This window comes from Trichosurus vulpecula, chromosome 4 (assembly GCF_011100635.1).
Source record: "Trichosurus vulpecula isolate mTriVul1 chromosome 4, mTriVul1.pri, whole genome shotgun sequence".
Taxonomy (NCBI): domain Eukaryota; kingdom Metazoa; phylum Chordata; class Mammalia; order Diprotodontia; family Phalangeridae; genus Trichosurus; species Trichosurus vulpecula.
Window position 1 is genome coordinate 113,968,696 of NC_050576.1, and position 14,712 is coordinate 113,983,407.

The following is a 14,712-nucleotide window of genomic DNA, read 5'->3' on the forward strand; positions in this document are numbered from 1 at the left end:
GCAGCTATCATGACCTTTCCTTAGAAGACTAAGTCTTCTCTTTTCCAGACGATCTCCAGGTCTTCAACTTACCCTTGTATTTTACAGGTTCAAGGTCTATCACCATACTGGTCACTCTCTTCCAAACATGCTCCAGCCTGGGAATGGTCTTCCCTAAAATTTGGCTCCTGGAATGCTTCTACAGGCAGTTGGCAAGAAACAGAGAAGAGAAACAGAGGAAGCTTTGCTAACTCTACCAAATAACTATTCCCAATTCTAGTGCAGCTTCAGACTCTCAGACTACAAGTCAAGCCAATGAATATCCATGAAGCACCTAAGATGCATCCAGAATTTCCTAAGGACATCTTCCTAGCCTCTGGAGAACTCATGCCCTACATTGGAAAAAAAAATACCATCTTGTTCTTCTGATAGCTGGGTGGTAGGGTGGTGTGGTGGTATGGTGGATAGAGAGCTGGGCTTGGAGTCAAGAAGACCTGAATTCAAATCTTACCTTGTGTGACCCTAAGCAAGTCACTCAACCTCTCAGTTTCCTCAACTATATAATGGGAATAACAACAGCACCTACTTCCCAGAGTTTCTGTAAGAATCAAATTAGATGATATTTGCAAAGTGCTTAACACAGTGCCTGGCACATAGTAGGTGCTTTAATAAATATTTCTCTGTTGTTTCCCACTTCATTCCTTAGAATGCGGCACACAGAAGACATCTGATCATTGTTAAAACATTTGCTCTGAGATCAGGGGCTTTTTCTCTTGGCGTGCTACTCTTTGTGCCCCCATTCAAGAAGGGGACACAAAACCCCTAAGCCACCCACAGGGATTAAGCTACAGGAACAGCAGCTGATGGCATTCTGCCTTTCCTAACCATCTACTGAGAATGATAGCACCTCTTTGGCCAGATTCTAGCAATACTCAAACAAGATAATTTATGCAAAGATTTTTGTGAAACGGTGTGAACCTCAGCTCTTGAGCTGTGCTGCAGCCTTCCCCAGAGGAGTCTATAAATGAATGGGATGCTAAGCTACCTCTGTCTGCAAACTTCGGACTATGAGAGTGCAAAGGCAAACTTCAGGCCAGACTACATCTGAGTGAGAGTAAGCTCTAGATTCTCGGGATGGAAGTCATTGAGGTTTTCAGGTCTGAATCCAGTCTGACTCATAGCACAATGCAGGACCCCAGCAGTCCTGATCCCAGCCTCTGGCAAAGTATCCTTGAAGGAAGGAAGAGAAAGAAGTAAATCCAGGTAATTCTGAGTAAACAGAGCCATGAAGCCCAATAGTAGAGCTCTCTATACCTCTTAGAACCTTAAGGAAGTAAAAATTGGAATGCCTTGGTACATACTGATGAGCATTGCTCCATGTGCCTGAATGTTAGAGTGTATATCGCCGACGTGAGATTATATCACTGACACAAGAGGCTCAGCATTGAGTCTATCTAGCTGTATGACTTGAGTCAATTCTTTTCATTGAGGGGCCTCAGATTGCCTTTCTGTAGAAAGAGCCGGACTAAAGCAGAGGTTCCAACCCATCTTTGGGTCACAGAGCCCTTTGGCAGTCTAGTGAAACCTATGGACCCTGATATAAATGCATAAAATACACAGAATGACAAAGGAAACTAATTATATTGAAATACAGTGACCAAAATGTTGAAGGTTCCAAGTTCACAGACCCCTGAAATCCCTCCAAAAACCCCAGGTTAAGAACCCCTGGACTAGCTGATTTCTAACTTTAACTGACTTCTAGCTTTAACATTCTATAAATTCTAATCAATCGGCCAGCCAATGAGCAACATGGAGGCAGGCAAAGATTTCTAAGCCAGGAGGAACATATCAAATGCATGAATTATTTATCAAAATGAGTTAAGAAAGATATTGATAAGGTTATGGTAGTTAAAATGTTTGTCATGTCTGTGTATGTGCTATATCCCCATTAGATGGTAAGTTACATGAAGGAAGGCACCTTGTCTTATCTCAGCTTTATATCATACATTTCAGTGCCTAAAAATTAAAGGCATTTAAATGTTTGCTCCATCTAATTGTAAATTGTAAAGTGAACTGGACTTAGACTAAGACAAACTGGATCTATGCACTCTCTGAACTAACATTGGAATCTTGGATTTGTCATTTGTGACCATGGATGAGTCACCTATCTTCTCTGAGATTCAGCTTCCTTCTCTGTAAAATGTATGTCACAGCGGTTGAACTGCCTGTCTCTGAGGCTTGTAAGGGATTGAATGAATATATTCATGTAAAGTACATTAAAAACCTTAAAGAAACACATACATATACATAAACACATATATACATATGTGTACACCTACATACACGTAGATTGTATACACATGTATATACATAGATATACATATGTATATACATACATAGCATATATATACATACATAGTATGTGTGTGTACACTATATGTGTGTATAGCCAGAATGATATTCCTACCTGAATTCTCCTTCATAAAACTTAAACTCATCATTCATTCAACAAGTAGTTATGGAACAGCTAATACATACCCAAGATTATGCTGTTAGGAATTCTGTGGCAGTCGGAGGAAGTGTAAGGCATGAGTCCTACCCATAAGAAGTGTGCAATCCAGTTGAGGAGACAAGGCATGCACACACGAAACGGTCAAACAATTCCAAGACAGAAAGTACATAATTAATCCACATCTGGTTTAGAGACAGTAACTAAGGAATATAATCACCAATTAGTAGAATTCACCAATCTTGTCATGATACCTCATTTTTCTTCCTTCCTTCCTTCCTTCCTTCCTCCCTCCTCCTCCTCATCCTTTTTCTTCTCTTTTTTTTTAAGCGATCAGTGTTAAGTGACTTGCCCAGGATCACATAGCTAGTAAGTATCTCAGACCAGATTTGAACTCTGGTACTCCTGACTCCAGGGCCAGTGCTCTATCCACTGCACCATCTCACTGACCTTATGATACCTCATTTCAACCAATAGTTTTCATTATCTCAGTAACCAAACATTTGACCATAACTGAGAACAAGGAGCAAAGCTGAATAACTTTAATTCCCCCTTCCCTCCATGTTCCTCCACATCTTCTGCAGAAGCAAGTTAAGAAGCACTGAGATAAAACAAAACCAGACTTCACATTGGAGGAGAAGCAACAAAAGGCTTGAGAAATCCTCATATACTGGATGGTGTATATCTACTGATAAGCCAAGAATGAGTACAAAAACATTTACCCACAATATGTAAAATAAAAACTAGGGGAAAGGGGAGAATGATCCTCCAACCTAAACTTCATGAGACTTTGAATCTATTTATATAATTTGGAACCAATGTTAACTAAGAAAGTGGCAGTGAAGTTCACTATTGCATAATTCAACTCATGCCAAATGTCATGAGGGAGCAAAACTGTGGGTTTCAATCCAATGCTGCCAGTCACACAATAAAGAAATATGAAACACACACACACACGCATGCGCGTGCAAAAACACCCCACCCAGGACAAAGCAACTTACAAAGGAGACTCTCTTAAATCAAATAGCACATATCAACTGATGTATGTGCTCCATTCTGTTTTGTTCAAAAGTAAGTTTACAAGAATCCCTAATACATTTTGCACAGACAACTTTATTGGATTACAATCTTTGGTAAGGTACATGTGACAAAGTAGAACAACATTTGTGACTTGGCATCCTCAGTATAAAGTCGCAATACTCCTAGTCATATAATCCCTTATACCAAATGTGTGCTGATTCCACTTTTAAAAGCAAAAGAAATTCATTGTCAACTTGCTGAAGAGAGAATATTTTCAGTAAACACTAAAGCTCTCTCCTAACATTTCCCTTATATCACCATTGCCACCATCCCTAGCACCACCTGCGTAGATTATTAAGTAGTCTACTAATAGTTTTTTTCTTCTTGAGTGAGTGCCTCCTTCAATTTGTCTTTCAGAGAAATGCCAAAATGACCTCAGCATGTCTCTTCTCTACTCAAAAGTCTTCAGTGGTTCCCTATTCCCTAAAAGTAAAGTTCAAATTTCTTTGCCTGGCACAATACGGCATTACCCTACCTTTCTGACCCTATCTGATACAAATTCCCTCCATATCATCCAAGCTACTGACAATCCTCAAAACAACCCCTGTACTTTCCTGCCTTGGTTCACTGTTTCCTGTACCTGAAATATCCTTTCCTTCCAGAATTAGTGAAAAGAAATGCAAGGGAAGGTGGCCAAGGCCATACCAGATCTAAAACTGTATTATAAAGCAGAAATCATCAAAACTATTTGTTATTGGCTAAGAAATAGAGTAGTGGATCAGTGGAATAGGTTAGGTACACAAGAGATAGTAGTCAATGACTACAGTAATCTACTGTTTGATAAACCCAAAGACTCTAGCTTCTGGGATAAAAACTCGCTATTTGACAAAAACTGCTGGGAAAAATGGAAAATAGTATGGCAGAAACTAGGCATAGACCAACATCTTCCACTGTATACCAAGATAAGATCAAAAGGGGTACATGATTTAAGATGCCATAAGCAAATTAGGAGAGCGAAGGGAAGGATTTATGACCAAACATATAGAGAACATTATGAAATACAAAATGGATAATTTTGATTACGCTAAATTAAAACAAACAAAGCCAATGCAACCAAGATTAGAAGAAAATCAGAGAGCTGTGAAACAATTTTTAGAGCCAGCATTTCTGATAAAGCCCTCACTTCTAAAATATATAGAGGACCGAGTCAAATTTATAAGAATACAAGTCATTCTCCAATTGAGAAATGGTCAAAGGATATGGAACAGGAAATTTTCAAATGAAGAAATTAAAGCTTTCTATAGTCATATGAAAAAATGCTCTAAATCACTGTTGATTACAGAAATGCAAATCAAAAGAACTCTGAGGTACCATGTCACACCTATCAAATTGGCTAATATGACAAAAAAGGAAAATGATAAATGTTGGAGAAGATGTGGGGAAATTGGAACACTAATGCATTGTTGGTGGAGTCATGAACGGATCCAACCATTCTGGAGGGCACTTTGGAATTATTCACAAAAGGCTATAAAACTGCGCATACCCTTTGATCCAGCAATAACACTACTAGGTCTGTATCCCATGGAGATCATAAAAAAAGGAAAAGTATGCAGACATACAAAAATATTTATGGCAGCTCTTTTTGTGGTGGCAAAGAATTGTAAATTGAGGGGACACCCATCAATTGGGGAATGGCTGAACAAGTTGTGGTATATGAATGTAATGGAATACCATTGTGCTATAAGAAATGGTGAGCAGGCTGATTTCAGAAAAACCTGGAAAGACTTACATGAACTGATGCTGAGTGAAGTGAGCAGAACCAGGAGAACATTGTATACAATAATAGCAACATTGTACAATGACCATCTTTGATAGACTTAGCTTTTCTCAGCAACACAATGATCTAAGACAATTCCAAAAGACTCATGATAGAAAATGCTACACAGATCCAGAGAAAGAACTATGGAATCTAAATGCAGATCAAAGCATACTATTTTCTCTTTTTTGTTGTTGTTTTCTTTTTTGTAGTTTTTCCCTTTTGTTCTGATTTTTCTTTCACAACATGACTAATCTGGAAATATGTTTAATATGATTGCACATGTATATCCCATATCAGATTGCTTGCCATCTTGGGAAGCCAGTAGGAGGGGAGGGAGGGATGGAGAAAAAAATTCAGAACTCAAAATCTTACAAAAGTGAATATTGAAAACTATCTTTGCATGTAATTGGAAAAAACAAAATATTATTAAGAAAAATTAATTTTAGAAAATCCTTTCCTTCCCTCTTATCTTCTTCCCTTTCTTCCTGCCTTCCTTCCTTCTCATCTTTCTTCCTTCCTATATTCTTCTTTCCTACTTTCCTCCCTCCATCCCCTTCTTTCCTTCCTTCCACATAGATCTTCCACAATTCCTCTGAATCTGTCCACTTCGTCATTTCTTGTGACACAATAATATTCCATTAAATTAACATACCATAATTTGTACAATAAAAAGTACAGTAAAAAGTACTGCTGTAAATATTGTTGTATATGTGGGTCCTTTTCCTCTTGATCTCAGCAGTGTGTAGCATTCCCGGAATTCCCACTCTCTCTTTCTTTGTCTATTGAATTCCTACTCATCCTTTAATATACAACTCAGAGAACAACTCCTTTGTGATCTTTTTTGAACCTGAAGCATTAAACCAGAAATCATTTCTGGGAGAACAAGGGTCTTAAGCCCATAGTGCCTTGTTTGTTCCTCTGTAATATAATCATCAGGCATTATTATACATTGCAATTATCTGTTTGTCCTCTTCCTAGACTATGAAGGTAGGCAGCACATCTGACCAAAATATTTCTCTCTCCCATTGCCTATCATAGCTTGGGTGTTTTGGCTACACCAAGAATTGGGAGTAAAATGTATTGTTAACAGTTCTTTGGGGGCATCAGTTAGAGAAATTTTGTTTCTTGGATCTGGTCATGTTTTTCAATAAAGATAATATACCATAAAAACAAAAAGTTAACTCTGTTCTAGTTTAGAGATAAATGCAGCACTCCTGGAAAGTCAATACATTTTGAGAAAACTTTAATGGAGACACACTGTAGGAGGCGCTCTCCTATTTAGATGGCTGAACATTTTTCTGAACTGAACCCTAACATATGCATATCACCAAAAGCTGACAATCATGGGGATAATCCAGTGCACACTGTAGTCACTACATCAAGGTTTGTTGAACTTGTTGAGCATTATACAAAAGGAGGCAAAGTTTCAGGAAGGAAGGCAGTAGTACATCCTTGAGAAAACTTTTTTCTAGGGAGCACAAATCTACATGAACAGTTACAAATAATCTACATTATAAACACTACTCATTTGCCCTAATAGGACCAACCAAATTACTATAGCATGTGAAACACACCAACAATTAACATTGGAATCTTCCTTTCTGAACAACCCTAACCATTACTACATTTATCTAGCTCTGGGAGAGATGAGAAAAAGGAAAGGCATCTGCTGAGAAGTATCATCAGCTAAACCACTGATACATGCCAGGATATAGCCCTGTTCATATCAGATTGTTTTGGGATAAAACCAGACCTATTGATCTATACACAGGCTATCAGTATAGATCCACTCCCTTTCCCCAGTCTTTGATGCTTCAGACTAAGGAATTGCTAGGAAGCCTCCCTAAACTAGAAAGCCTTCTTGGATTAACTAAGTCCATTTTCTCCTCCCAACACAATTCCTGACTGGCTCTATTTCATTGGCATATTTCTCTATTTAAAATAATGACATATCAATCAACAGGCATGTGTCTGTCCGTTCTCTCCTATTAGAGGGTAGTGATTGCCCCCCAAGGGGTGGGGATCCTTCTATTCCATACTCTGAACCCCCATAAGAATCAAGAAGATGTTGTGAGGACTGCCTCATAAACAGGTGTCACTAAACCGGAAATCATTTCTGGAGAACAAGGGTCTTAAATCCTTTTTACGCTACATGAGAAAACACCTCCAAGTTCTAATTAAGTTGAACCAATTAGCCACCCACAGATGCTTAGCACTGCTTCCCATGGTCAGGCAATCATCTCTATTAAAACCCGTTTTGAAGTAAGAAGTAAACTCAAAAGCATCTCGGGCACTGGTTTCCTACAAATCAATTACCCCTTTAGACACTTTCTGTAAATACTCTAAAGTCAATGCTGTTTCAGCCTCCTAATCCAGTGAAGGGTTTTAGGATTAAGCTGGCTGCAAAAGGCCCATCATCAGTCTTTGCTGAGGAGGCGATTGCAAACAGGAGGTTAAAGATGGTGTAAGGGACAATTGGGGGTCATGAAAATCCACTCACTGCTCACTATAGGACCTGAGTGGTATAGCTAGCTGGATTTTCTCAAGCAAACACTGAGTCCAAGGTTTCCATGAAATGCTGCTGTTACAATTCAGTTTTTCTCTGGTTGGCTGAGCTATTTACTAGCAAGTCCCCTTTTGAAAACAATGAATCAAATGGGATGTTTATGGCCACAGAGCCCCTATTTTCCAAAGGTTCTCACCAAAGTACTTTCCACATCCATATTCTCACCAGAACAGTTCTTTCCTAGTCCACTGTGGACTCAAGCTTGCTATGTAGACCCCGGAAACCATGTTGACTGCCTGATTAGACCCATTAAGTGCTGCTATACTGAGGTGTTTTATAAATGAGGCCCCAGCGTCTCAAATGCATGCCCCCTCCCAGTGGAAGCCATTTCCACTTGTTCCACAAACCTCACTCTAGCCAAAATCCAATCACAAGAAATGTCTGTTTCCCTTCTGTGGGGTGATGGTAATCATGATGTAAAGAACAACAGCTGGACAATTAATTAGAATTCAAACCTCCTCATCAAATGTTAGGGCTGTTCTTCAATCTATCCATGTTTATTAGTCAACATGATACTTCTCAGCTCAATATCAGGCTTTTCTCCCCTGTTTGTTGCTGGGGTTTTTTCTCACTAGTACAAAAACACATTTTTTATGGCCACCCCAGCCAGAACCCTGTATCCATTAATCAGAAGGTGTGACCAAACATGAAATCATAAACAGAGCAACTCTAGTACTTACAGCCAATCATCATTATAGCGACTGCAAAGATCTTCTCTATGTCTGTGGAGGGGGCAATGTTCCCGAACCCCACGCTGGTGAGGCTGGTCATGGTGAAATACAAGGAAGAGATGTAGACAGAATTCTTACTTGGGCCACCTTCCCACTTCCCCAGGCCAGATACATTGAACTGGTAAGGTGTCCCAGCATCCATAGCCAGCTGGTAGAGCCAGCTGTTGTTACGGATCATTTTTGTATCCTCATCAAAGATTTCATAGTCTCCAATGCTGTACCAGATGCAGGCCATCCAGTGGGCTGCCAATCCAAACACACACACCAGCAGGACAAGGACCGCAGCTCCATACTCTATGTAATGATCCAACTTGCGGGCCACTCGTCCTAGGCGTAGGAGTCGAACGACTTTCAGTGAGCTAAACAGGCTGCTGATTCCCTGTGGAAAAAAGCAAAAAATAGTGTGAGATACCCAAAAAGCAGTAATTCTTCCTCTGAAACCATGGTTTCCCCACATTGAGAATGCTTTTCATGGAGGTCCCACTGAGTGGGCACCCCATTCCCTATCAGCCATATTCAATTCAATTCAAAAAGCTTTTATTAAATACCTATGTGTTAGGCACTAAAGACACAAAGATAAAAACAAAGCAGTTCCTGATCTCAAAGAGCTTAAATTCTATGGGGAGAACCAAGAGGGAAGAAGCTTTGAAGTCTTCTTTCTGACAGAGTCAAAAACTCTGGAAGAGGCATACCATAGCTACCAAGCTCTGGCTTCCATCTTTGCCAGAAACCAAATTAGATCTTAATGTTGAGTCAAGTAACCACAACTAACTGCCCAGTTATTGGTCATGGATTGCTAGAAGAGACATCTTGAAAGAAATTTAGTTGTCTTCTATTTCAGGGGCTAGGTAAATAACTAACCTTCAAAGACAGACAGTTACCTATTCTACAAATAACTGTCTCCCAAAAGAACTCTAGCTATATTATAAAAGCATTATGAAATAAAGTACAAAGTATGCTAAAATACACCCACTCACCATGGCCACTTTGAGCTCCTCATTTTTCATCTCTCTATTTCTAGAACCTATCACAGTGCTTTGCACATGGTAGGTGCTTAAGAAATGTTTATCAAATAAAAGTTAGGCATAAAAATAAGGAAATGTCTTCTGTATAAAGATCATCATTCCTTTGTTAAAAAGCAAATAGCCCAAGCTAAGACAAACTTGGCCCTGTAGAGGGGCAATTTCCCCCTATTCTGAACATTTATTGACTCCTTCTCCACCAGATGTCAGTTAAACCCAGAAGCAGTAGGTAAGTGTACAAATGCTTTCACTCCTGTCAATACACTTGGCATCAACTGAACCTTGTAAATAAGATATATTTGTGTGTGTGTTTTTTTGTATGTGTGTACACACATGCACACACATATACATACATGTGTGTATATGTATATATGTGTGTGTGTGTGTGTGAGTGCATCCACACAGGTTACTTTAATAGTTTTTTAAAAAAACAAAGCAGCCATAGCCACATATAGAAGTGAGCTTGCTGGTCAGATGGCTGAAAGTTTACTATCCTGCTTATCAAGTATTCCTTGTCACTGGTCCTACCTAAACTTATAGGTAAATGCGTGCTGTTTGAGTTCAGTGGGACTACAAGTTCAAGACCAGCTTCCTCTTCCTCCTTATTATCTCTTTATGCCTAATCCAAGCACTCACCTTCTCTTCATACCCTCTAATTAAAACCTCTTTTTGAAAGGAACTGAAATTCTCCTTTCCCTAGGACATATAAATGAGATAAGGCTTAATACCTCTCCTGGTAAACTCTGCATTTTAATTGATTCTAATGCCAAAGTAAACAGTTTCTAATTGTAGAATTTCAGCTATCAACTGGCTGGGTAGAGGAGTTATTTTAGGGAAGCAGTGAGGGGCCTTTACTTCTCCCCAGGCCTGAAATTACACCATTTAAGAGGCTTCTTATCCTCAGTTTTCTCATCTGTAAAATGAGGGGTTTAGATTAGGTGATCTCTAAGGTCCTTCCTACCTTTCACATTCTATAAGCACCATCACCATACGGTTTTTGTTTCATTTTGTTTTTGTTCTTGATCTGGGCTTTTCATTGGTGTAGACAAGGACTCCAAAAAAGACCCTGCTGTGTAGTTTATGGTCTTAAAGAGTTAACTGAAACAATGAGAGATTTAATTGCCTAAGATCACACAGCCAACAGGTGTCAGAGTCAAAATTTCAATCTTTCCCGGACTTCAAAGTCAGCCCTCTTACATCACACTTCCTCTCTCTTCTCTCTTCTCTCTTCTCTCGTCTCTCTTCTCTCTTCTCTCTTCTCTCTTCTCTCTTCTCTCTTCTCTCTTCTCTCTTCTCTCTTCTCTCTCTCTCTCTCTCTCTCTCTCTCTCTCCCCTCCTCTCCCCTCCCCCTTTGTAAATGTTTTACAGTGCCTTCCACCATAGGGGAATGTACAGTCTTTGAGGGCTGGGGATCTTTGTCACTTTCTCTTTCTGTCTTCATCCTCTTACTTGTAGTAGGTACTTAATAGAGGACTGAACTGGAACTCTAGCTTTATCTATAGAGCAATCACAGAGAATATCTTTCAGAGCAGTAATTCTCTGAAATATAGCTAATGATTTTGTGGCCTGGGGCAAAACCAGTCAGTGATTTGGGCTCACACACATCTGTCCTTAAATGTTATATCATCCTTTTACATTCATGATGTTATTAATCTTGGTATATACCAATACCCTACTTCTAGTACAGTTGTTTCATGTTTTCCTTTTTACAACATTAACAGCTGGAACTCTAGCTATTTAAAAAGCATTATTAGTTACGAACACAATTTTTTTCTCACATCTTCTGAAATACAGTGGTCCTTGTAAATGAAAGACAATATTATCCACACTTTCCCCCCTCTCAGAACACTAAAAATATTTGACAGAGAATATTGCCATATGCTAGAGAAACACATTCCCCCTGGGGCTTCTTTAAGAGAATCTACCTCCCCCTCCAAATAATTCCAGAGAGTTCTCTGCCACAACTTTTGGAGTATGAAGTACCCATAATTCCAGATTGGGTGAACAAAAGGGAAAAGTTATAACAATTATCTTAATGACTGAGATCACAAGATTTAGAGCTAGAAGGGGGCCTAAACACTAGCCCATCACCCTCATTTAACAGAGGCAGACTAGTGAGGGTAAGAGAATTTCCTAAAATTACATAGTGAAAAAGTAACAAAGCCTACATTTGAACTCAGGCTTGTTGGGTCCGGATCTAGAGCTCTCTTCATTATACCAAATTACTTCTGAAAAAATAACGTTTGGCAAGAAAGGCTTTTGGAACCCAATAATCCCACCTGAGTCTGTAGCTAAAGTAAAGAGGGGAAGGTATTTGTGTAGCATTTGGCTTATCTGATCAGTTGGATAAGCTAGAAGCTTGGTTATCCAGCTGTAGGGCCAAAAGAAAACAGAGATAATGGCTTCTTCAATTTATTCAGTGGTCTTGCCTCTCTCAAGTGAACCATCTTCAGAGATTTTTGCTCAAATCATATAGTCACAGGTAAGAACACATGCCCATAATATTAGAAAATAAAAACTATTGCCTAATCTTTAATATATCGAATGGTTCCTCTCTGGCATATTCACTAGGACACAATAATAGAGTAGATAGAGTAAATTCTGCAGGTAACATCTAGAATAAGGAAATCCATGACAAGAAGCAGTATAACACAGTGGAGAGTACACTGGGTTTGGAATCAGGAAGACCTCAGTTCAAATCCCACCTTAGCCATCTATCATTTGGGTGACCCGGGACAAGTTACTTAATTGCTGTCTGCCTCAGACTCCTCCCCTGGAGGGAAATGGAGGGAAGGTTGATTAAATGGTCTCTAATCAATCAACATGTATCATTAATTAGGTAGCTAGGTGACACAGTGGATGGAATCCCTGTCTTGGAGTTGGGAAGACTCATCTTTTTGAGTTCAAATGTGACCTTGGACATTTACTAGCTGCATATGACCCTGGGCAAGTCACTTAACCCTCTTTGCCTCAGTTCCTCATCTGCAAAATGAGCTGGAGAATGAAATGACAAACCACTCCAGTATCTTTGCCAAAAAAAAAAAAAAAACCCACATGGGGTCACAAAAGGTCGGACATGACTGAAATGAATGAACAAAATTCATTAATCATCTACTATGTTCCTGACACTGTGCTAGGCACTGAGGATACAAGCACAAGGAATGAAATAATCCACATGAATTTGTATTTTAAGAGGAAAGATAACAAATTTGTACATATGCATGCATATGTGTATACAGCAGAAAGTGAAAAATATACTAATAACTAGCATTTATATAGTCTTTAAAGTATTATAAAGTGTTTAACATGTTAAATCATTCTATCCTCTCAACAGACCTGTGAGGTAGGTGATATTATTATCCTCATATGACAGATGAGGAAACTGAGGCATCAAGAGATTAAGTGACTTGTTCCAGGGTCACACGGCTAGAAAGTGTTCTGAAGCAAGACTGGAATACACATCTGCCTACCTCCAAGTGCTGCATTCTAGCCCCTGCCATGAGGAAGGACGACACCGACAAAGTAGTTAAATACAAGGTAATTTGGGAGGGAGGGCACTAGCAATTAGGGGGATCAGGAAAGGCTTCATGCTGTTGATGGTACTTAAGCTGCATCTTTAAGGAAGAGAGGAGCAGGCAGAGGTGAGGGGTTTGAGGGAGGGCATTCCACGCATGTAGAGTAGGAGGTACAAAGCCACAGACACAGAGGGTGGATTGTTTGCTATGAGGAATGGAGAGGGCAGTTTGGCTGAATCACAGGGTATAGAAGGGAGAGTAGTATCTAATGAGGCTAGAAAGAAAGATCGGGAGGAGCTTTAAACAGAGGCATTTCTTCCAAAACACAGTAATTTATGCTTTATCCCCAAGGCAATAGGAAGCCACTAGAGTTAAGTAGGTGAGATCATATGGACAGATCTGAAATAAGGAAAATTACTCGATGCAGTTTGCAGAAGGGACTAGAGTAGGGAGAATATGTGAAGCAAGCGGACCAACTGGGAGTCTATTGCAATAATCTAGGCAAGAAGTGATGGAGTTCTGACCAAAGGTGGTAGCTGTGTGAGCAGAGAGAAGGGTTCAGATGTAAGAAATATGAAGGTAGAAATATCAAAAAATTTAGCAACTGACTAGATCCATGGGATGATGGACAGTGAGGAGTACTGGATAAAGCCAAGGTTAAAAACCTGGGAGAATATCAGTGCCTTCAACAGAAATAGGGAAGTTTGAATGAGGGGAGACAGAGAGCCAAGAGAAAGTAGTACAGGTTATGCATTTAATAGGAATGTGTGTGTAGAGCCCATATCAGATTGCATGCTGTCTTGGGGAGGGGGAGAAAATTTAAAATCTATAGAAGTGAATGCTGAAAACTAAAAATAAATTAATAAATTGGAAAAAAATGAAGTAGTACAGGCACTTCTCACTTTACCTAAGTGGACCGAATTGCAGACCTCTTTGTAAACCAATTTTTACTTAAAGCGAATTTGCCCCTACCCACCCATTTCTCTTAGCTTATGTAACAAAAGCACACACAAAATACTTTTATGCAAATGATAAAATTCACTAAAATTCAGACATATTAAATACTGTACCATGATAAAAACAGAAATATGAAATCAAAGGTAAAATTAATGATAAAGATTTCATAGTACTATACAGCAAAAGTTAACATAGATGTGCAGTATGCTGCCCTTTCCCCATCCACTGCACCCAGCCTTTATCACTGCTGACTGGCTGCCCAATTTTTTTTTTATGAAGCTATTGAGAGATGTTTGGACAGTGACTTTTCCCCCCTTGTATATCTGACAATAGCAAGCAATTTTATCCTCAACTAGTCTTTGAACTTTTAAAAATCTTCAGATCTTGGGATATATCTTTTCAATACGAGAAAAAAAATTCACTTAAATGCTGAAATGCTTCTTCCAACTGTTTCATTGTGAAACTTTTTGGTTTGACCTCAGGTTCCAAAGCTTTCCTTTCTTCTTCTGCAATCTTTGCAGCTAGCAGCTCAATCAGATCTTCATTCAGAATCCTCCCTCATTCGGATTTCTTTTAGATTTCTTTACTTAAAGT

At 39.2% G+C, this 14,712-nt stretch overlaps 1 protein-coding gene across 1 annotated transcript in view; it reads right to left on the reverse strand.

Annotated features, from left to right (window-relative positions):
- Window positions 1–14,712, reverse strand: part of KCNH1 (potassium voltage-gated channel subfamily H member 1) — a 515,719-nt gene that overhangs the window by 352,477 nt on the left and 148,530 nt on the right. The window contains exon 7 of the mRNA XM_036756302.1: window positions 8,574–9,003. Within this exon, the coding sequence (XP_036612197.1) occupies window positions 8,574–9,003 (430 nt within the window). The remainder of the gene's footprint in view (window positions 1–8,573; window positions 9,004–14,712) is intronic.